We start from the raw sequence: 23,960 nt of genomic DNA, 5'->3' as shown, positions 1-23,960 counted from the left end.
AGGTTGGTGTTCTTTGCATTTGTGAATGGTGGATCCCCCACCATGTGGATTGGTGATGCTAAGAAGTGGCTGTAGGTGAGTGTTATGGAGCGTACCAACCCCACACTGGGCCAACAGGGACGGACCAATCACTGTGGGCCCAGGAGGCCATGCCCCCTTTCCCCTGCTACGCATGCCTCAGGTGGAAGAGCCAGATAAAAGGAGGCAACCCAGCCCAGTCGGGCTGGCTGAGGAGGAGGACCTTAAGAAAAGTAAGCAGTCATGGGGTAAGCAGTCATGGGATAAGAGGGAAAGGCCTCTCATGGATCAGTAACTGGTTAAAAGACAGGAAACAAAAGGTAGGAATAAATGGTCAGTTTTCAGAATGGAGAGAGGTACAGATGCTCCCTGACTTACGCAAGTGTTCCATTCCGGAACGCCTTGCGTAAGTAGAATTTTGCCTAAGTTGGGAACCCAACAATTACGCACAAGGGGGGGAAAAAAAAAAAGCTTATGGAACTTTTTCCATAAGTCCGGATTTGCGTAAGTTGGGTTTGCGTAACCTGGGGAGCGTCTGTAAATAGTGGTGTCCCACAGGGATCTGTACTGGGACCATTGCTGTTCAACATATTCATTAATGATCTGGAAAAAGGGGTAAACAGTGAGGTGGCAATGTTTGAAGACGATACAAAATTACTCAAGATAGATAAGACCAAATCAGACTACGAGGAATTACAAAGGAATCTCACAAAACTGGGTGACTGGGCAACAAAATGGCCAATGAAATTCAATGTTGATAAATGCAAAATAATACATGTTGGAAAACATCATCCAAACTATACATACAAAATGATGGAATCTAAATTAGCTGTTACCACTCAAGAAAGAAATATTGGAGTCATTATGGATAGTTCTCTGAAAACATCTGCTCAGTGTGCAGCAGCAGTTAAAAAAGCGAACAATGTTAGGAACCATTAGGAAAGGGATAGCTAATAAGACAGAAAATATCATAATGCCACTATATAAATCCATGTTGTGCCCACACCTCAAATACTGTATGTAGTTCTAGTTGCCCCATCTCAGAAAAGCTATATGAAAAATAGAAAGGGTACAGAGAAGGGCAACAGGCAGGTGTGTATTCTATCTTTTTGGAAACAACTAATTTGGTCATTCCTGTGAGAGTCAAGTGGCAGGCTGGAATACTACAGAGGAATACTCTTCTGTGGGTACGGGAACTCTGGGCACCTAGCATTACCTGCAAGACACAATCAGGGCTGTTGGAATCTTAAGTTTGTTTGGCTGACTAACAGACTGGGGTGGCAGGGAGCTGTCAAACAGGTTAGCATCAACAAATCCCTCTTTTGCTAAAGCAGAGCGATAACAGGGTGGCTTACAGTTCTGGATGCCCTCAGAAAGCACCACAGAAGGACATGAGGGATTCAGGAAGCCCTTCTTTCTTTGTGGCATTAAGAATATTTCCCTTTTATTTTCACCCCATTAGGACACTTTTGTGTTCATACGAAATTGCAGGAAATTCAAAGCTCCACGTGAACTTGTATTTGCTCTGCTTCTGCTGAAGGTTAATGCTGTGTAAGGTGTCAACCACTGTGTTGCATCATACAGAAAAGAGAGCTAACTTCTGAGCTAGTCTTTTAATTTCCCTCACACATTACAGAGCTTTACAGCCAGCAATTAAATATGTGATGGTGTTTAGAGCACTCACTGCTAAACTTTAATCAAGTACTCAAAACTGTTTGTCATAAAATGTTGCAGTGTACATTACATGGAGTTCTTGCTTTAATCACTCAGTAAATTGAAAGTATTGTGCAGCTCACTCTATTTGTTTGATTCTTTCCTGCCCTTCTTCTCTTTGTTTGTTGTTGTATTGCAGGACCTGAATTGGGTGGTGAGTTCCCAGTGCAGGATATGAAAACTGGTGAAGGAGGGCTTCTGCAAGTCACGCTGGAAGGAATTAACCTGAAGTTTATGCATAGTCAGGTAGGAGGGAATCTTCCACAAGAATATGTGAGCATGAAGCTTTTTGCAGCACCTCTGCATCAGTGTGTTTCCTCTTCCCTGCATCAGCAAGGGGAAAGGGTAGGATGACAAAGGGGAATATGGCCTATATTCTGTAAATATTGAAATGAGAAATTCTCAGAGTGTAGACATCTATAATACTTTTTTTTTTTTTTTTTTTTAAGTAAAAGTAGTTGTAGAGGTGGGTATTAACTTTGTTTCTGGCTGTCAGAATTCTGTAGGTTCACAATGTACTAACTGGTACTCAATGTACTAAAACAGCAACAACAAAAAATAGTAGGTGGTAATCTAAGCTTCCATAACATACCATGTAGTGAACTCTGACATTCTGATGGCACAATGATTTAGCACTGTGTCTGTAAGATTACGCTAAGTACATTTGCAGGTATTTCAGGTAACTTTCTTCATCATGTTTAATTTTGTATTTTAAAAATGTGGGAGAGTCTACAGATCCAGACAAGAAAATAGAGTAAGAGAATGACATTCTCTCACATTGAAGATGAGAATAAATTACTGATTCCCCCTCCCCCCTTACAAATAGCAATCTATCTGTGGGTGTAGAGGAAACACAAATATAATTGCTTTACCATTTTCTTCCTTTATCTGGATGTTGTTTCATTTGCGTTCTTTAGTCCTTGTTTTTGTTTTTTTGCTTTGTGTTCATGTTTGTTTTGCATATGTCATTAGAGGTGTGCTGTGCTGGACAGTAGAACCATTTTTTAGCGGAGGGTGGTGTGTGTGTGTGTGTGTGTGTGTGTGTGTGTGTGTGTGAAAGAGAAAAGCTGCTGTCAATCAGTCCCTTGTGCAGTGTGTTACCTTTTCCTCTAATTAAATCTTCCCTCTACTGTTTACCATATAAGCCTTGTTCCTTTACACACTCACTTGCTTTCAAATTGAGGGGAGAGCATCTGCACCCCTCAAGACACAAAATGGAACTATGAAACATAGAAAAAATGCCTATTAACCTTTTGTGTAAACCTGTTTTTCTTATAATGGATGACCTTTGAGAATAGGGGAAGATTATCACCATGAGAGGTTACAAATAGTCTATTAATTGTTATGTTATTAATTCTTGTTTTATTTTCAAACATTTCACTTTCCTAAAAATGGGAAACTCCCATAAATTCTGCCACTTGGGGAAATGCATCACCTTTTAGTTTTTGTTGAAATGAGCCAGACGCCTCCAGGGCAGTCACATGCCTTTTGTATAGCCTTGCACTTACCATTTTTGGGCTGCTAGATAATTAATATTGCATCTGATCTGTTTAAACTTTTCCACTGAGGTCCTGAATAAAAAAGCTTGAACTGCATAATATGAACCTTAACAGCAGATGCTACTGCAATCAATGGAAATTATCTAAGTGGATAAAAAAATGGCGAATTATCCCCTTACAATGCCCTTATTTCCTCTTCCCTGTATCCCTCCAAAAAGAGAAAAATAGAGGGTGATAAAATTTTTGACAACTAAACTGCAAAAGAACGCAGGTAAACAAAGTGGTGGGATTAATTTTCTATTCTCTGGATACTTGGTTGTGAGAAGGAGGCAAGTTGCAGGTTTGCTGACAAAAAAAATCTCAGGTTTAGTTTCTGGTACTGAGGAATAAATAACCTGGAATCATGTGTTAGAGCTTCTCTATTATTGGAAACATCATCTGTACTTGAAAATCAATTTACCTTGATTACTCTCAAAATGCGAATTGATCCATTTACAGAAGGCAGACATAGGTAAGACTGTTTCTAAAAGAGACCTTTTAACTGGCATGATCTTGGGTCCTGTCTGGTGGCCTCCCCTTGCCTTTCTTGGGCAGTTAATGATTTGGGGATTAAATGAAAGTAGTGTGTTACTGGTGGTGTAGTGAAAAGAAGTGCCCAGATACCTTTCTGCATTTTCTGTTTTCCTAGTAGATGCAATATCTCCAGTAAATTTATCTCTAAATCCGCACCAGAGCTTGCAGCTTTGTAAGTACATAGCAACTGAAAAGATCACTACAGTTCGTTGCTATGCAGTCTTTCAAGAATATCTCTAAGATGTTGGCAGGACACTTATTCAGGATACTGGAGCAATCTTACTCTTCATATATATGTTTCCTGCTTGAAGAAACAAATGTTCTAGGACCTGAGCATACAGCTGATTCCTGATCACCTTCCTGTACCTTCTCCTCAAGCCCACAAGTTGTCTCTCGCCCTGAAAGGACTAACTGACGTTATGCTTTTTCAGGATATGGGTGCACATCAGAAAATATTGTTTAATTGTATAAGGCATTAAATGGACTCGTTGCAGTCAGAGAATTTGCTGACTTGCACAAAGCTGGCATCTGTGTCCTAGAACATGGAAAAAAATGATTAGTGTGATCTGTGACCAGGCTCATTTTCCTTTTTTGGATGCTTATTTTTTAAAGCAAAGATCAGTTAAAACCAGTTCTGTTTTTCCCCAGTGGGTACCCAACTCACAGTGGCTCTGTGGCATACTGTATGAAATGAATGAACAAACAACAAATCTCGGAATCTTCATGCATGTTTTTTAAAGATGAAATCAGTGCTGCCCAAAGTCATCATCTGGATCAATTTCAACACTGAGTGCACATACCATGTAAAATCTACAAACAGTTCTGTTGCTAAATCTCAATTGCAGTGCTGTCTGGTAGCAGCCCCTCCCCCATTAAGTTTGACTGGTGGATGGTCTAAGAGAAGCAGCATGAGGGTGGGAAGCACATTGCCCCTTGCCTGCCCTCTGTGCTGGAGGAGGATGCATGGAGGGGCAGAAACCAAGTGGGATGGACCTGGGCCATAAATCGTATGCCAAATTTGGGAGCCAGCCATTTCTTGTCCCCCTTTTTGTTGCATTTAAGGTGTGTTGGTTTTCTCTTTGCTATAATTCAATTGAGTGCCTGAAGGGGTAGCAATGTTGGATATGTCAGAGTTACTAACTCCTTCGTTTCTCTTCCATGCTTTCTCCTCCTGCAAGGAGCGGAAGGTACTCCATCTTCTGCTGTCTTCGCTTCTTAGCATTTTAAGTTGTTTGTTGATTTCTAGCATTGTGGCAAATTTATCTTTTTTAATCTCCCTGTATTTATGTATTGAACTGTAAATGAATTAGTAGTATGTGCTACAATGTTTCAAGTTATATCAGCCGTGATGGTGTTTCTTTTTGTTTGTTTTTGAATAAAAAGTTGTCTCTCATTGACTAATCTTGTGTTATTTTCCTCCCTGTTTTGTTGTAGGTTTTCATAGAGCTGAATCACATTAAAAAGTGCAATACTGTGCGAGGAGTCTTTGTCCTGGAGGAATTTGGTAATTACATTATTTTGATATTAGGTCTGTACTCACATGGCAGTAACTCAAATTTCCAGTCCTCAGTCTCAGAGTTGTGTTCATTAGATCAGTGGTTCTTAACCAGTGGTATGCGTGCCCCTGGGGGTATGCAGAGGTCCTCCAGGGGGTACATCAACTCATCTAGGTATTTGCCTAGTTTTACAGCAGGCTACATAAAAAGCTCTAGTGAAGTCAGTACAAAGTAAAATTTCATACAGACAATTACTTGTTTATACTGCTCTATATACTATACACTGAAATGTAAGTACAGTATTTGTATTCCAATTGATTTATTTTATAATTATATGGTAAAAATTAGAAAGTAAGCAATTTTTCAGTAATAGTGTGCTGTGACACTTGTATTTTTCTGTCTGATTTTATATGCAAGTAGATTATAAGTGAGGTGTACCTTGGGGGTACACAAGACCAACCAGACTCCTGAAAGTAGTCTGGAAAGGTTGACAGCCACTTCACTAGATGGTAGGCAGTTTCAAAACAGGGAGAAATATAGATTGCATCTGAGAGACTGTCTGACCGACTAGGAGGATGGGTGTCTTGACACTATCAGAGTAAACTTGTAGATTTTCATATTCATGGCTTGTAGCGTAGATGCACGTTGTCAGTATGCCATTGAAATCACTTTGTGCAGCATGGATAACAGTAATGAGTCAATGAAGTGGGAGGTGCTTAGAAATTATTTCTTCAAAAGTCTCCTCTCCGCAGAAGTCATGATCAAATGTGTCATATAATAGTCTGAGAGACAGATTGTTGCTCACAGTGAAATTTCCCCTTTGCTGCTCCAGGCAAGTTTTATTTTTATTCTGGAAAAAGATGATGTTTCTGGACTGCAGTTTAGTCAATGGTTTTATTTTCAGTGTGAGAATTGTGGTGGAGGAGAGAGATGATGGTAGAGGAACTGGAGAACTAGTGCTATTTGGCCAGTGATTGCAGTTAAATATAATCCTCTTAAACCCAGACTGGGCAATATTCAGAAGTTTCTCAATATCAGTGTGATTCATAATATTCTGAACCACTGTCTGAAAAAATAGGGGTCTTTTAAGATTTTGAAGGTTTATAAAACATCTGAACCTTTCACACCCTCTGAAATGGTCCTCTCAAGGATTCCAAGTCTGGAGTGGTTTATTCTTTCATCTGTGGCTGCACATTTGTTTAGATATTCACGGAAATGTGAAACTTTTCTTTTAAAAAGGTTAAATTTACAAATTGATTTCAGTATTTGATCAGTGCTAATTTTGTCTTACATCCACCATTTAAGAGAAATAGTGTCTTGATTTTCAAGACATTCTGGTTCTTTTCCACTGCTTTGGATTAAAGGGCACTGACTCATGGATCCTCTTTCCTAATATTCAAAGAAATGTAACTGATATTGGGATCTGGAAGCTTCATGTCCTGATCTTGACTTCTGTACTGCCGCCTTTCTGTTATGATACCAAGTCCTTCAAATGATACCACTGGATGTCATGAATCAGAGTACAATGACTGGAAGGCAATTGAGCCACTGGCTAAGAGACTTGGTGTATCACTTCATGAACAGGTTTTTCCCCTTTACCTTTTCTGAAACTATCTTGTCACACCCACACCCACCCCTCAGAACAATGAATGCAACATATGGAAAAGTTTGGGATAGTTTACGGATGCTCCTGGTAAGTGCTGCCTTGAATGTGAAGATTTCCACGCTGTGTGGTTGCCTATTCCTCTTGTACCATATTTACCCCAAATAGGCAACAAGTTTATTATAGCATTGCTGTTAGCAAACACTTAGGGTTGCAAAATAGTAGTGATAATAAGTGCACAACGCTGAGAGATCAGAGCCAATAAAATCTGCTAAAACCATAATGGGTAACTTCCACTATCCCGATATTTAGTTGGTCAAATGTCACAGTTGGCATCATTGGAGGGACAGTTTGACACACAGTTGCTTCTTCAAATAGCTATTTCTGGAGCATGCACAAGAAGAGGGAACATTTGACTTCATACAAAATAATACAGAGAAGCTGGTTCAAAAAGTAACTATAGTTTTAGCCACTAAGTAATAATGACCATACCATAAATCAATTTCAAGTGCATTGTGGAAAGGATTGTAGTGAAGGTCAGTATTGTGACAGGTAACATTAGGAAGGGCAGCTTTAAAGTAAAAAATCAGGAAGCAAGTTAAAAAGAAACTGAAGACAAAAATTAAGAAATTAAATCCTTGCAATCAGCCTAGAAGCTATTTAAGCAACTTGATAAATCACAGAAGGCATTCCTACCCCTGAACAAAGTAGGAAGCAGAAAGGCAAGGAAAATGTGCTGTGGTTAAAAGGCAAGGCTCAAGAGGTTAGAATGCTATGCTTTAGTTCAAATTAAACTAATAGAAGGGGATATAATCTATGGCCTGTAAAATGAAAGATGGAAATTAAGATGGAATTGTAAGATAAAATAGCCAAAAACTCATAGACCAAAATAACAGGCAATTCTTTAAATATGTCAGAAGAAGTCTGCAGTGGAGTTAGTGGTCCACCAGATTACCAAGGAGAAAATGAAAGGAAGGTAGACACTGCAGAGAATCTAACCTGCTTTCTTGTACAGAGACCAATAGAAAGATATTTTCCCTAGAGCTACGCTTTTAAAGATAATGAAGATGAGACACTATTAGACTCTATGCTCAAAAGAGAAATGATGACAAATCACTAGGATAAAATGGTAATATTCAGCCAAGAGTTCTGAAGGAACTTAAAAAATTAAGTGAATGAGCTGCTAACAAAACTCTAAATCTTAAAATCAGCTTCTGTGCTTGAGGACTGGAGATGTAGCCATGGTTGTACTTTAACGAAGGGCATGAGGGCTGATCCTGGAAATTCTAGTCCAGTCAGCCTGACTTCATTACCAGGAAATGTAGTTAACTTTAATTATTTTGGAGGTTTTAGTGGTTTCCAAGCATGGTCTTTTTAGTGGGAATGGAAGAAGTTGAATATCACAAGACAGTAGGAAATTAAAGGCCGTTTGTAAAACACCAGGTTAACATGGCAAGGTGGATGTTGGAGATGTGATTTCAGACTGGGGCCCAAGTGAGAGCCACGGGTTGTTGTCCACAAATGGGAACAAAGATTTAAAGGAAGTGAAGAAGTGTAGGGCTCTTACCTCTGGAATTTGAGTTACTGCTGTGTATTTGTGCTTTACTTTCTCGTGGCCCCTTCATCGCCGCTGCTATGAAAACCTTCATTCTCCAGCAGGTAAAGTGATGTCCCCTGAAATAGTTCTCTGCTAGTGCCATATATTCTCATTCACAGGGCCAGAGGCTGCAGGATGGTGCTCAGTAACTTATCCCCTTCATCTTCTTAGTTTAACAGTATTGAGTCAATTTTATTGTTAGAAGAAAAAAAATTAGTATGATTTATATACTCTGCAGTGCTAGCACTTTGAGCTCTGAGGGTGTAAACCCAAAGCTTTTCTCTTCTCTCCTTCCTAACTCCACCCTCTCAGGAGTATTTTTTCCCACTGGAGGGCTACAGGGGAGTCATTCATTTGATGAGAGGTGACTTCAGTGAGTGTGAAAGGAGGTGGTTTCTTCCCTAGGTCCTCACCCTGCTGTGTATTTGGGGATCAGGGACATTACAGCTTCCCTTCTCTCCTTCCCTCATGCCACCAGCTCCTTCCAGCTTCCTCTTCCTGCTTTTGAAGAGTATATGAACGATTGTGTGTTATCCAGTGAGAAATAAGATTTGTACATCTGTGTAATCCTATCCCATTTGGCTGTCCACCGCCTCACTCCCCCTTTATCCCCTGGTGACATGGAGTTAATTTGGAACATCTGGTGCCAACGGGTAAGGCAGCTTGGATGTGCACCGCATTCTCTTACCAGCTCTAGCCACTGGTGTCATGGGCAGTGCAGCCTGGGTGTGCACTTCACCCAGTTTTCAGCCTCTGATGTAGTTGCCTCTGTCCAAGAAAATGGAGAATTTCAAAGGCAAATATTTATTTTATAAACAAAGGCTGCATTTTTCATGGGTCTTTCCAGGGATGTTGATACTGTGATACACTAAGATCAAATCATAGGCATTGATTTTTATTAGAGTCCCTTCTCTTTGAACCAGTCTGCACTGCCTAGTTTTGACTCACTAGAGTATGAGCCCTCTTTCCATATTACCTTTTGTTGTGTCATGTCATAATCACAGGTGACATCTGCATGGCTAGGTTTTGGTGTCCATTTTCCCCCCCAAGCTCTTCATGTTGAGCTCATGTTTATATATTTTGCCTGTTACTGTCTTTCTGTCACTAGGTGCTATGCTTTATAAGATATTCACTCCTCCTTCCCCACCTTCCTCTATTAAACTGGTACTTATTTGGTCTGGTCTTGAATAATTTATAATGTTTCTTTAAGATTTTTGTTGTCATACAGAAATTCCAAGGCAGGTTTCAGCCCCTTTGAAAGGAAAGGATTCAAAATATAATTGTCTTGTTGTTCCTTTAGTTTAAAAAAATCTAAATTTGCCTTTATGTTCATAGTGCATTATTATACTCCTTGTGCTCTTTGTTCCCTATATTGTCTTTCCATGAGATTTGTGCACAGCATCATTCACACAGACTCAGAAGAGTGGGACAGAAGCACAGTGCAGGTGGAACACACTAATGGGAGGGTTGCAGCTTTCAGCGTGGGGTACTTTGGGGTAATGAGAGCAGAGGGTAAAATTTTCCTTTGCTATTCTGTGCTACATTCCTCCTTTATTTGTTAGGGACAGTTCAAGGGAGCAAAGGCTGAGCTTTCCTGGTAACAGATTGCATCTGTGTCATCTACAGCAACTCCTGCTGGTGTTTCCTTTAATACACCTAGAAGTCAAATCAAGCCTGATATTTTGAGGGCCATGTGTAACTGAAATCTTGTATGTTGGTAGTTTTGAGTAAGTTTGTTCATAAAGCAATGAACATTTTCCTTGAGGTCTCCAGGTAAACTCCAGAGTACAGGTGTTAGACTTAATGAAATAACTTAAATGAACTGTGTCCAAGATACAGCTGACCTGGAGGAGAAATAGTCTTCCATTCTAGAAGATTGGTTTCTCCACAGTCTAATTCCTATTCTTTTACGGATTTAACTGAATCCCGGGCAGAAATATCCAGTCATTCTTATACAAACTACCGCATAGCACAGGGAAAATTCAGATTTCTAGAGGGTACACCGGGGAGCGAGCAGTTAAAGTAGCAAAGTGGCTTTAAAAGAGATGTTGGTTTAGACTATATGGTTGTGCTGATAAACAGATTTTACCATGTGTTCTGCTAACAGGAATTATTAGCACCAGCAAAGCCAATGATGAGTCTGAGATACATCAAACACCTACTATTCTTTTTTCTCAATCAAGGAGCCAAAGAAATGTTTTATGCCATCTTGAGTTACATAATGTGTCATTGCTGGTATCATCAAAAGATCATGATAGTATAAATATAGGGAAAGAATAGTATCTAGAAGTGAGGAGTAGCAAGGTGCCCTGGTCCTGCACCTGCTGTCTATGTGCATCCCTCCCCCTTTCCTTTGGGAACATTGTGCTATTTCTTTCACTTTTTCCTCTCGTTTTTTGAACTTTTTGTTTTGTCTCTTACCCGTCCGGTTTTAGTTCCTGAAACTAAAGAAGTGGTGAGCCACAAGTACAAGACACCAATGGTGAGTGAACTGTCTTACCTTCTAGTTCTTTTAGAGGGTATATTTTTAAGTTCTCATACGATGCCCATCACTCTGGTATCTGAGACCACTCTTTTGTCCTGCAGTTCACTGACATAATGCCATGTGGGATGCAGTTCAGACTGTTCCTCCAAATGGAGGTTCTGTGGAAGAGTGTTAGTGGAAAATTTGAGTGAAGACAATAGAAACTGGGATCGCAGGATTATGCAGCCTTAGAGCTACAGTGAAACACAACCTTCTCTTTTGTTCTAGCTCTTGTACAAAGGGACTGTAGCTTGGTGCTTCCTACTTCTATAAAATTAAGGGAGATCCTGAGACAGCATAGAAGGGTCCATTTTAGAGAGAGGTTGGTTAGTGCATTTTTTTTAATTGATCATATTTGTGCTGTTAAGTGTTGAATTGATGACTCTGCAGACCAAAGTGCCTAATCCACAAAACAGATGACAGGTGTGTCTAACTTCTGAGCATAAATTGATCTCTAGCTGAGTTCATGAAGAATTCTCTCCTTTTGGTATAATACTGAGCAGTGAGGTACATGAAAGGGATTTTATACCCTCCAACGGGTATTGACTCCTGTCTGAAAAATATTGATACCTGTCAGACAAGATACTAGATAGATGGGTTATTGAGCAGTTCCATTGTATCAGTTTTTTTATTCTTAATTGTTGAACACAAGATAGTTAAAAATCGTACTTACCCTTTAATTACATAATATATTTGATGGTCAGCCCTGTATGTGCTTGCAAGTTGGAAACAGAAATCAAGGATTATCATCAGAACTAACTTGAGGAAGTTAGCTAAACAGAAATTAAAAGGTACAGTGCCAAAGTGAAATCCCTGCAAGCTGCATGGAATCTTTTTAAAGACACTGTAATAGAGGCTCAACTTAAATGTATACCCCAAATTAAAAAACATAGTTAAGAGAACCAAAAATGTGCCACCATGGCTAAATAACAAAGTAAAAGAAGCAGTGAGAGGCACAAAGGCATCTTTTAAAAAGTGGAAGTTAAATCCTAGTGAGGAAAATAGAAAGGAGCATAAACTCTGGAAAATGAAGTGTAAAAATATAATTAGGAAGGCCAAAAAAGAATTTGAAGAACAGTTAGCCAAAGACAAAAAGTAATAGCAAAAATTTTTTTAAGTACCTCAGAAGCAGGAAGCCTGCTAAACAACCAGTGGGGCCACTGGACGATCAAGATGCTAAAGGAGCACTCAAGGATGGTAAGGCCATTGCAGAGAAACTAAATGAATTCTTTCAATCAATCTTCATGGCTGAGGATGTGAGGGAGATTTCCAAACCTGAGCCATTCTTTTTAGTAACAAATCTGAGGAACTGTCTCAGATTGAGGCGTCATTAGAGGAGGTTTTGGAAAAATTGATAAACTAAACAGTAATAGATCACCTGGATTAGATGATATTCACCCAAGAGTTCTGAAGGAACTCAAATGTGAAATTGCAGAACTAACAACTGTAATTTGTAACCTATCATTTAAATCACCTTCTTACCAAACGACTGGAGGATAGCTAATGTGATGCCAAATTTTTAAAAGGGCTCCCGAGGTGATCCCAGCAATTACAGGCCAGTAAGCCTGACTTCAGTTCCAGGCAAACTGTTTGAAACTATAGTAAAGAACAAAACTGTCAGATACATCATTTGTTGGGGAAGAATCAACATGTTTTTTGTAAAGGGAAATCATGCCTCACCAATCTACTAGAATTCTTTGAGGGGGTCAACAAGCATGTGAACAAGGGGGATCGAGTGGACATAGTGTAAAAAATTAAAAATTCTGTACCAAAAATTTAAAAAATCTGCACACAATATTTTAAAATTCTGTAAAAATTCTTTAAATTTTATTTGTCAAATAAATTTGGAGGCTTCACCATGACACTGGGGAGTACAAGCCACTGGCTGCAGAGGTGGGAGATCACTGTGCAGCTCCCGTCCGGCACACGGACTCCAGCGGTGAGTCCGCTCAGCACCCAACCCTGACACAGCACAAGAACCGAGCCTGCACCAGAAACATCCCAGTGCCCTGCCCTTCCATGCCAGGTGCATCAGGTGTGCAAAGGCAGGCTCAGCAAGGCAGGATCCCAGTGTGGAGGGGCTTAATGTGTGGGGATCTAGGTGTGGGTTGAGCCGGTTCTGTGTGGGGCAATCTGGGTGCAGGCGGCTCAGTGGGGGATCTGGGTCCGGAGAGAGATCTGGATGCACAGGAGCTTGTTGGGGGATTCTGGGTGCAACAGTAATGGGACTCTGAAGGGGGGTCCAGGTGGTTGGGGCTCAGCAGGGGCGGGAGAGTCTGGGTGTGGGGGGGATAGAGCTCGGCAGGGAGGTCTGGGTGTGGGGGGCGTAGTGGGTGGGTCCAGATGCGGAGGGGGTGGGGATCCAGGTGCAGCTGGTTGGGGCTCAGTGGGGTGAGGATCCAGGTGCGGGTAGCTTGTTGGGGTGGTCAAGGTGCAGAGGAAGTGGGGCTCATCATGAGGGGGTTCTGAGTGTGGGGAGGTGAGGCGGGGGGGTCTGGATGCATGGGGGTTGGGCAGATGGAGGAGCAGCTTCCTGCACAGGGATCTCTCCCCCTGCAGCTGAGGTGCAGGAAGCGGGGGGAGGGAATTTGCAGAGCTTCCTGCAGCTGGGGGGAAAATCTGAGGGTGGGTCTGACCCGGCCTCGGATGCTGTATAGGGGAAGAAGTCGTCCCATCCTCCCCAACCCAGTCGGGACTGGCAGCTGAGCCTAGCGCAAGGGTATGAGCCACCACCCGGGTCTTCCCCAGTCCTGCCCCACAGTGATTTACCTCTCTGCCGGCTGCCCTGGGCACCGAAACTTACTGCTGGGGAGGGTAGCATGACCGCTCTTGTGGCTTCCCTGTCAGAAAGTCATTTTTCTAAGGTGAAGCAAAGAAATCTGCAGGGGACATAAATTTTGCACATGCACAGAATTCACCCAGGAGTAGTATATTCCAGAACAAAAAAGAGAGTACAGTGGGAAGGAAAAATCAGGTTACATGAAAATGTGTGCTAGTTTATGTAAGTCATTTTATGACATTCTATAGTACAAGAACAATCAAATTTACCTCTTTCATCATAACACCTAGCTCTTATATAGTGTTTTTTAATTTATAGAACTCAAAGTGCTTTACAAAGATAGTATTAGCCTCCTTTACAGATAGGGGAAGCAGAGGCACAGCAAGGTGAAGTAACTTGCCCAGGGTCAGCCAGCAGATCACTGGCAAAGCTAGGAATACAACTCTGATCTCCCACACCCCAACCTTCATTGGCTTATACTGCCTCCCATAATGCCAAAAGATGGCTCTTGAATTAAATGGCAACAAACTGAATAATTTAAAACATAATTGCAAATACTTCTTAATGCCATGTACAATTAAACTATGCTGCTTTCTGTCCTAGAATAATGAAGCAAATAGCTCAGTATTAGACATTTATATGAAAAATAATATCTACAGTTACATTAGCTGGGATGAAATTACAAGGGCTAGCAGTCTCTATGTTTCTGGGCATAAAATGATCATAACTGGGAGTAAGGAAGAAATTCCACCACCACCACTGTGATTCAAGGGACAGTACTGGACAATTAGGTGTGTTACAGTAATTTTAGATAGCCCCTTTCTTCACCACCAAAGGAGTTCTTGCAGCGCTGTACAGCTTAGCATTGGCACCTGTTAAAGACATGATACAAAGCTAGATGGACCATTGTTCTCTTCTTCTGTGGTATGATTTCCGATGTTCTAATCCTAAAATCCTCTCTCATTTGGTATAATTAACAACTGTGGATCTTTCCTTTCCACCTCATCACAAGGATAGTGTGGGGTAGCTTGTGCCATTACCTCCCTCCACCCCCATGCTGCTTTTTTTTTTTTTTTTTTTTTTTTTTTTCTCTAGCCAGAGCTCTCTATGCTGTTCTGAAAGATGCACTCTGAAGGAGGGAGAATATACAGTAAATACAAATCTGTCAGTGTATTTTTGTGAAACGGTACTGTCTGGAATCTCATTATCTCCTTTTCTGATATTTTCTAGGCCCATGAGATCTGCTATTCCGTGTTGTGTCTCTTCTCTTATGTGGCTGCTGTTCGTGGGAAAGAGGTAGAAAACAAAAGCAAACCCCCTCGGCCAGTTTCCAGCTGATCACAATATTGGGAAATGCTTGCCCACTGGCACATTGGTGTGTAATACTCCCATTTCTGTTGCTGTTACTGGAGCTCACATTGCTGATTCCAGTTAGAATTTGGTTATTTATGTATGATCCTGCAAGTCCTTCCCCTTAGAAAAGATTAAAACTTTCTTGTTCATTCTCCTGCTGAATTCATTCTTACTGGAGTTTTTACACCAGCTGTGCTTATCAGACAGTTCTGAGCATCAGCATCCAGCTATAACTGAAGATGGCTTGCTCTGGGCAATCCTTTGGAATTCCATTTTCAAGAAGACTAATGCATCTGGAGTTCAGTTGTTTTTGTTTCCAGTGGTACCTGTGTCACAGGTTTCTTCACTTACAGCTGTAGGCCTCTGCTTTCAGATTCTTCAAAAAATATGCACAAAGGAAGCAGCTTGGTCCTGCATGGATCACCTGTTGTTGTTTAACTGTGATAGTTTGTATTTATTTTCCTTCTGTGTTTTCACACTTTACCCACCAATTTGGAGTTCTTGCCATATGGCCCTCAAATCTTTTCAGTAAAGATGAGCAATTTAGCTACCTTAAACTCCTCTGAAATAGCCTACAATTAGATATGGTGCTTTAAGATTGAATGTTAAATGTATAAAACTATGGAATTACTTCTTCTCTGGTGGGCGAAGGATTGCTTGCTTTTAATAATGGATAGGCACCATGGAGGGGAGAAACTCGGAGGCTATGCTTTATGAAATCCCCTTCAAACTGGTATGCATGTAACGTATGTGTTTTTCAAATGGGAAATTAGAGCCACTCTGCTAACATCCCAGGAGTGCAGTTAATTAATATATGCATATTGTGGTAGCTAGAGCAGTTAATCTAAATGTGTAGGAATAAGTAAAGAGAGGTAAAAACTTAGAGAGAGTGAGTGCTATTGGCTGAAGCATATGGCAAACTCATGTAATGTGGGATTATCACTACAATCCCCCTAAAGTACTTCTATTAGAGTCTGCGTACACTGGTTCTGTAGAAAACTTGCAGAAACCCACAAGCTTATGCAAAGTGCATTGTGGGGATTCAACTTTTTGTGGTGATGGTACTGTAAATGCTGGTTCCAGATTTTGTTTTTTTTAACTACTGCTTCTGTCAAACTGTACATGTATGTGTCAGAGTTTTGCAAATACTGTGTAATGAAGCACCCTCAGTTAAAGTATCCATCTCACACCTTATTTTAAGTAGGCTGAGAATGGATGTTTGAACACTGTTTGTTCTTTATGAACTGTACTGGACTCTACCGGGGGGGAAAGCCCCTGAAATGCTGGAAGGAGAGAGGATCTAGAGAAAATAATCTTAAATGTAAAATATCTGATGGAGTGCTCTAACACAAGCTGGAGTGCTATCTGATTTGACACAGGCCTCTGAGTAGTTGCACCCAGAAATAATCCTGTTTGGCTTAGTCAGGGTATTTACCATTTTGAGTGGAATGCGTGAGGAATGGATGAAGAAATGATGTAAATATTCTAGGACCGTATCTATTTATAGAAGACTGTACAGCTATCTGAATGTGAAAATAAACTATCATTTAACCACTGATGGCTTTTATCCTCCAGTGTTTCTTCCCATTGGTCTATTTGACTCTGAAATGTAATTGTCTATATGAATAATACATAATATGCACATATAAAATAAATTCCATTCTTGAAATAGTGGAAATACTATGTTCTCAAACATGATACAGTGCTAATGTGTGTAGCATTCCAAGTTATTTTTTAATGGTAACTATCTTCTAAAGGTTTTTTTAATATAATGGTGTAAAATCAAAGACATTTTTTTCTCCCCCAAGAAAGATTTTAAAGAATATTAATGGTGAATACTGAAATACAGCTAAAAGCCCATTTTCTTCAGTCATTGCCATGACAAGGGGTTCTTTTAGGCATAGAAATAAAATCAGGGTTTACAGGATTATGTCTGATCCTTCCCTAATTAAAAAAGAAGAAATTAACAAATTGTGAGCCTATTGTCCTGACCACTTTGCATTTATGTGGTATTCTGTTCCCGCTTCTTTTGTCTGTTTTTCACCAATTTAGATTGTAAACTCCTCAGAGCAAGATTTGTACAATGGTAATCTTAATGGTCCTCTGAGTGCTAATTATCCCCCATTTAAGTGTGAAATATCCCAGGATTGACTAAACAGAGTGAATTTACCTCAGCCTAGAAGAGTTGTTCCCTTCAGAGCAGTGCTGGGGTTCTATTGAAGGAGCAGGGCAGAATATTTATTGGCAATCTTTCCTGGCGAAATCAGGGATTGTAAATTCCATTCTGCACATAGTTCTTACATGAAACTGAAGTTTGGAGTGAGGCTTGAAAGGGTCTGTAACCTAACCTGCGCTGCGCCTTTTGAATAATCAAAGCCTTTAAAAAAGAGGGCTGGATAAGTATGGTTCTGCAAAGTCATTACAGATGTAAAAGTTCCTTATACATGAGCTAATATCAGGTATTGCCTCTGAAGAACTGTATTCTTGGGGGGTTGACCATCAGTAACAAACCAATAAGGTGGGCTGAATAATATTTAATTAAATAAAAACTGGAGTACTCTTCAGATGAGTATCTGACTTGGTTTCTAATTGGAGGCAGTAATGCTGACTAAGGGAGTGAACTGAACACGTGTGCTGAAGAAATTGGCTTGAATCTGATGGAGTCAGTTCTAATGCCCTCTTGTACTGCCTGATTCTTGTATGTCTCAGTACAGTATCTATGTATGCAGTATACGGGTGGTCTTGTGTTCTCACCCCAAACTCCTTATCAAATGTGGTTTCTAGTTTCAAGCTCAATAAAGTCATTAATCTGCTTCTATTGTCCTCCAAACTTCATTCACATCTAGATTTTGTTGCATATATGGTTAAGACGAGGCATCAATCCATCTCAACATACTATTTGTGTACACACACACACACACACACACACACACGTGAAACTAGAAACCACATTTGATAAAGGAGTTTGGGGTGAGAACACAAGACCACCCGTACACTGCATAAATAGATACTGTACTGAGGCTTGGTCTACACTACCCCCCCCCAATTCGAACTAAGGTACGCAACTTCAGCTACGTGAATAACGTAGCTGAAGTCGAAGTACCTTAGTTCGAACTTACCTTGGTCCACACGCGGCAGGCAGGCTCCCCCGTCGACTCCGCGGTACTCCTCTCGCCGAGCTGGAGTACCGCAGTCGACGGCAAGCACTTCCGGGTTCGACTTATCGCGTCCAGACTAGACGCGATAAGTCGAACCCAGAACTTCGATTTCCAGCCGTCGAACTAGCTGGTAAGTGTAGCCAAGGCCTCAGACATACAAGAATCAGGCAGTGCAAGAGGGCATTAGAACTGACTCCATCAGATTCAAGCCAATTTCTTCAGCATACATGTGTTCAGTTCACTCCCTTAGTATACATACATATGTGCATACATACATACGTACGTATGTATGTATACTTGAATACTGTGACTTGGCAGGTGTTCAGCCAACTGTGGGGATTACAGCATGTTCAGCTGTGGGTAAGGTAGCCTCCACTACATGCCTCAGCAATGTTTCCATCATTGAGATATACAGAGCTGCTGCTTGGATGACTATTACACAGCATTATTCTCTCAGTGTGGTCTCTAGATCATACCAGATTTGTGAGCGCAGTTTTACAGTCGTTTTCACCTCTTTTGAAGGTCTCTACTGCTGGTTAATCTCACAAGACAAGAGATCAATATAGACAGTTCTTAGCGAGGGAAAAGGTTACTATAGATTGCACATATCACTCACCTTTTCCACTTTGTTTAATTTTTGATTGAGGATTACTCAGTGATAAGAGCTCACAGCTTGTAGGGGCCCCTTCTTCTTATGCCCTTGGAAATCAGCTCAAGCCTTTTTGATTTTAAATAACTTGCAGAGTAATACCACTAAGTCTGGCTGAGATATCTATTTTCTGTTATATAAATAGTCATGCAAGCTTTTTACCACTAGGAGGAGCCTGTGCCACATAATGTCCAAGTATTTCAAGGTGGCTGAGATATCTTTTGTTGGTTAAAGAGACAAGTTTGTGAGCTACACAGAGCTGCTCTTCAAGTATTTCAATCTAATTAATATTCATATTGAACTGTCCAAAGAATTGTCTCTGTTGTTTGCTTTTCCTAGATTTGCCTGTTTTGTTTTACTGGTTTTTTTGCCTCTCTGTTGTTATTCCTTGTCTTGTTATTGTGGAAGGCTTTTGCAAAATGACTATCAAAGCATGCTCTGAAAACACAGGCTTGGGCTTAGTTTTATCTCATCCAGACGGTTTTTCAGAAGTGGTCGTTCTTGGCCAAGATTCCTTGATCTCTAGTCCTCACAAGCTTTGTCCTGGACCTTGTTGGTTGCCTGTGGGTTGTGAATAAGGGATTGCTCCTTAAAGACCACATCTTAAAAGATCTAAAGGCCTTAAACACTAAGACCTGGGAGCCCGTGACAGCTGTGGGTCAGTGATATGCTGTGTTCTTGGCAGTTTTCCCTAGAAAGAGTGTGGACTCTCATATTTTGTACGGGCTGCCACTTTTTAAAATTTCCTAGAGATTTTCATGGTGTCTGTGTTATGAAGTTACCCTTTATAACTCAAGTTTGTCTGTAAAGCAAGTTTAAAGGTTATCTCTTAGCCCCACTGCTGTATATGGGATTTTCACTCCATTTAATAGTCGATGACTATATGAGAGATATGACCGGTTCAGTCACAGAGACCCCCCTTGGGACTGTCACCTGACATGCTGAAATTACCTCTGAGCTTGTCTTCCCTGTCAGCTTGGGACTCCAAAACCCTGCCTTGTTGAGCTAGACATGCTAGCCTACTGCAACACACACCCAGGTCTGGTCCACGCCCCCAAAGCTGCAGACTTTAACTAAAAATTATTTCCAGCACCCCGACACCCAGCTCCCAATTGGATCCAAACCTCAAATAAATCTGTTTAACTCTGTATAAAGCTTATACAGGGTAAACTCATAAATTGTCTGCCCTCTATAACACTGATAGAGAGATATGCACAGCTGTTTGCTCCCCCACGTATTAATCACGTACTGTGGGTTAATTAATAAACAAAAGTGATTTTATTAAATATAAAAGGTAGTGTTCAAGTGGTTTCAAGTAGTAGACTGAACAAAGTAAGTCACCAAGCAAAATAAAGCAAAAACACGCAAGTCTAAGCCTAATACATTAAGAAACTGATTACAGATAATATCTCACCATTAGAGATGTTCCAATAAGCTTCTTTCACAGACTAGACTTCCTTTCCCCGGTACAGTCCTTGTTAGTTCCAACAGTCATCTTAGGTGGAAAACAGGGGCTTTCTCATGACTGTACCTCCTTTGTTCTGTTCCACCCCCTGTTATAGCTTTGGCACAAGGTGGGAATATTTTGTCTCTCTGGGCCCCCACCCCTCCTCCTAAATGGAAAAGTACCAGATTTAAGATGGATTCCAGTATCAGGTGACACGATCACATGTCCTGTGAGACCCCAGCCTCCATTCTTCCTGGGCTAGCCCACACGTACATAGGAAGGTTTGTAAGTAAACGGAGACATGTACAACCAACTGTCCTAGTCAATGAGAGCCATCAAGATTCTAAACCACCATTAATGGCCCACACTTTGTATAATTACAATAGGACATCAGAGTTATACTTCATATTTCTAGCTTCAGATACAAGAATGATACATACATACAAATAGGAGGAATATATTCAGTAGGTTATAACCTTTATGATACCTTACAAAAGACCTTTTGCCTAAAGCATATTCCAGTTACATCTTATTCACACTCATAAGCATATTTCCATAAAACACATGGAGTGCAACGTCACAAGGGGTTCACGTGCATTTTCTACGAACCACATACAAATAACCAGATAAAAACTTCTGAAGAAGACAAGGAAGTGAGAGTGAAAGGAAAAGGGACTGCTTTTTATTAAGAGCCACTTCAAAACAAACAAAAAAACCTCCCTCCACTTGACTCTTAGCTTCAACATTAAAACACACACACACTAAAAAAAAGACAACTCCCACTGAAAATTCAATTTTTACTGATTTAAAAATTATGCATTTAGGGATCTAGAAGTTGTTGAAGAATCACTGGAGGCCCTAAATCATAGAAGAACTTGATTCCCACCAGAAAGATACCACATCTAATGCCTTGAAGGATTCCTGTGACAGTTAATTGGATTTGAATAGTTTTAGGTGCAGTTAAGGATTTAAGACTCTCCCTCCAGCCTTTAGCCATTAAAGTGACATCTGAACTTAGAACTGGCAGAACCAGCTCTGCAACATACTAAGTGTGTTAATGGTCTGTAAGTTTATCTTCTGCTTATATTCATGACAGTGCTTGAAGACTCAGGGATGCTTCACCATAGTATTGGATATTTTAAAACAAAACTATCAGCTCAACAGAAAAAGCAAGAAACAGAACTATATATACAACAGCGAAGGCACCCAAAGTTTCTTACACAATCGCTTCCCTCAAGTAAATGAAACTAAGTATCTGCAGTTAAAGAAAAGTTCCTTCTTTGAGTGCTTGCTTCACCAGTCTTGGGGAGACATCGCAGGGTGCTGCTGTATCAGCACCATAGGCAGCTGATGGTGCAGAGCCGGGGGAGAGGAGCGGTCCGACTCCCCTCTGTCTTTCGGCACTGGGGGCCAGCTCGTCTCAAGATGTTTGCAGTGTTGCAAAGATTAACAATGCCTGTCTGCTCTAAAAGATGATGGTGCACTCTGCACTGAGGCTGAAGTACTTGGTGCTGACTCTGAGTGCGGCTCCAAAGCTAGTCTTAGAGCTTCCTCCATAAGTAGGACTTCAGTCAGGCAGCTCAATGCTTCTGGGTTTGAAGTCCTTGCAAATTTGGCAATGGTCCTTCCTGTGAGCTTCTCCATGGCATTTAGTATCAGAGGGGTCTTGCATCTGAAGAAGTGAGGTTCTTACCCACGAAAGCTTATGCTCCCAGTACTTCTGTTAGTCTCAAAGGTGCCACAGGACCCTCTGTTGCTTTTTCCATGGCATTTGAGACCGCTTGAGTGCAGTTCGCTCAATGGCATGGACCTGTTGCATGTGGAGCAAGACTTGAATCCCGGCCCCTGGGGCATGCCTTGGTACCAGGACCAAGGACAGCCACGCCTATAGAGTGGAGTTGTCCCACTGTCTAGGCTATCTAAATTATAAACTATTTACAACAACTCTAGGTAGAAAAATCACTGAGACATGATTGCCTAAGCAACCAAAGATTCCAGCAACTGTCACAGGAGGTAAGAAGGAACTAAGGGAGGGGAGGGTCGGCTGGCCTTTATACCGGTGCTATGAGTGCGCAATGCCAGAGGGCAATGCAGCCAACCCAACAGATACCGCTAAGGGAAGAATTTCCAGGAACTGTGTTTGGGGTGCAGAGACACCTACATGGGAATGGACATTTGCAACACATCTGGAAGAACAACAGTTACAGAAAGGTTGGTAACTGTTTTTTCACTCTAGGGAGGGAAGGGAAAAGGAACTGAATGAAGGCTTAACTGGACAGTCAGTGCCTGGCAGCTTGGGGTGTAAATCTACCTTGCATTAGCATGTCCTGCACTATTTGTCCATGAACCCTGCTACCCTGTACTGAAAGTTCTCTAGTGGACTTTGATCTACTCCTATTTCAAAGCAGGGTAGATAAAAGTGCACTAGAGCACTTTCAATGCAGGGCAGCATGGTCCACACAGACAGTTAGGGCATGGCAACATAGCGTGAAGAAGCCTGGGGTGTAAATCTATCTGCCCATCCAGACAAGCCCCGAGGATGGTGCAAATTAGAGAGTCAAGTGTGAATCTACTGTAAATAAAATGCACATTTGTGGTTTATGTAAATAATGCATATTTGGAGACACCCAATTCAGAGCCATCTCTGCCACCAGGAAATGTTGAGTACAATGTCATGGTGAATTTCTTGGAAACAGATACAGTAATTCACATTACTGCTCTGCTGTTACTCTGATACTGTAGCAAAATGTGCCTCCTTTGTTTTTTTTGTGGCTTTCCATGCCTCAGTGAGGATATATGAAAAATAAATTCCAGTTGGCAAGAATGGGAAGAGAGAGAATGGTTTTCTGGTTAAAGTAAAGAATTGAGAATTGTAGATTCCATTCCCTTCTACTCTGTGATAGGATTTGCCCTTAGTTGGGACATGATTTTCAGCATTCAGCCCCCCTTGTATGTATGTATTATGATTGTCTTTAGTCACATGATCACATACTATTTCCCCCCCACACCCAGAGGACCTCCACCTTATTCAGTGCACAGGATAGACCTGCTCTGAGGATAAATGAGGATTGTGTACTAAAGGAGGCTGCTGTTGTGTGTAGCACCCCGGTCTCATTTTGTAGTTGGAATTGGATTGTATGTATCAAATGAGATGGGGTTGCAGGATGAGAAAGGAAGGATTAATGATTAAGGCAACTGAATCTTGCCTTGACGTACTGAACTCTATTCCTGCCTTTGCCACAGAGCTGCTATGTGATACAGGGCAAATCACTTAAACCAAAGAAGTGGTTGCTAACTGTGTTCATTTTCTGAGTGCCCAACTTGAAACACTGTGGCCTGATTTGCTGAAGTACTAAGTATTCGCAGCTGCAAGTGAAGTCAATCAGAGTTGTGCTTGAATATATTAAGTGCTATTAATGCTAAGTACTCTTAAAAATCATGTCCTAGGCCTCTCAAATTGGGCCCCCCAAATTAGTGGATCCCTTTTGACCTTAAACTTTCTCTGTCTCAGCTCCCCATCTGAAAAATAGGGATAGTACCACTACCCCCAT

At 41.0% G+C, this 23,960-nt stretch overlaps 1 protein-coding gene across 30 annotated transcripts in view; it reads left to right on the top strand.

The window, feature by feature from the left end:
* MADD (MAP kinase activating death domain) overlaps nucleotides 1-16,713 on the top strand; it is a 112,108-nt gene extending 95,395 nt beyond the window's left edge. For 12 of the 30 annotated variants that reach the window (XM_034769474.1, XM_034769469.1, XM_034769462.1 and 9 more), the window contains 4 exons: nucleotides 1,871-1,977; nucleotides 5,238-5,307; nucleotides 10,935-10,981; nucleotides 15,033-16,713. In XM_034769474.1, the coding sequence (XP_034625365.1) occupies nucleotides 1,871-1,977; nucleotides 5,238-5,307; nucleotides 10,935-10,981; nucleotides 15,033-15,140 (332 nt within the window). In that variant the 3' untranslated portion in view covers nucleotides 15,141-16,713. Of the gene's footprint in view, nucleotides 1-1,870; nucleotides 1,978-4,981; nucleotides 4,991-5,237; nucleotides 5,308-10,934; nucleotides 10,982-15,032 lie in introns of all 30 variants that reach the window. The other 18 variants (XM_034769451.1, XM_034769471.1, XM_034769467.1 and 15 more) reach the window with 2 other exon arrangements.
* Nucleotides 16,714-23,960: the final 7,247 nt, after the last annotated feature.

This window comes from Trachemys scripta, chromosome 4, assembly GCF_013100865.1.
Source record: "Trachemys scripta elegans isolate TJP31775 chromosome 4, CAS_Tse_1.0, whole genome shotgun sequence".
Classification (NCBI taxonomy): Eukaryota; Metazoa; Chordata; order Testudines; family Emydidae; genus Trachemys; species Trachemys scripta.
The sequence above is the reverse complement of the archived record's forward strand: the minus strand, read 5'-3'. Positions and strand labels throughout refer to the sequence as shown.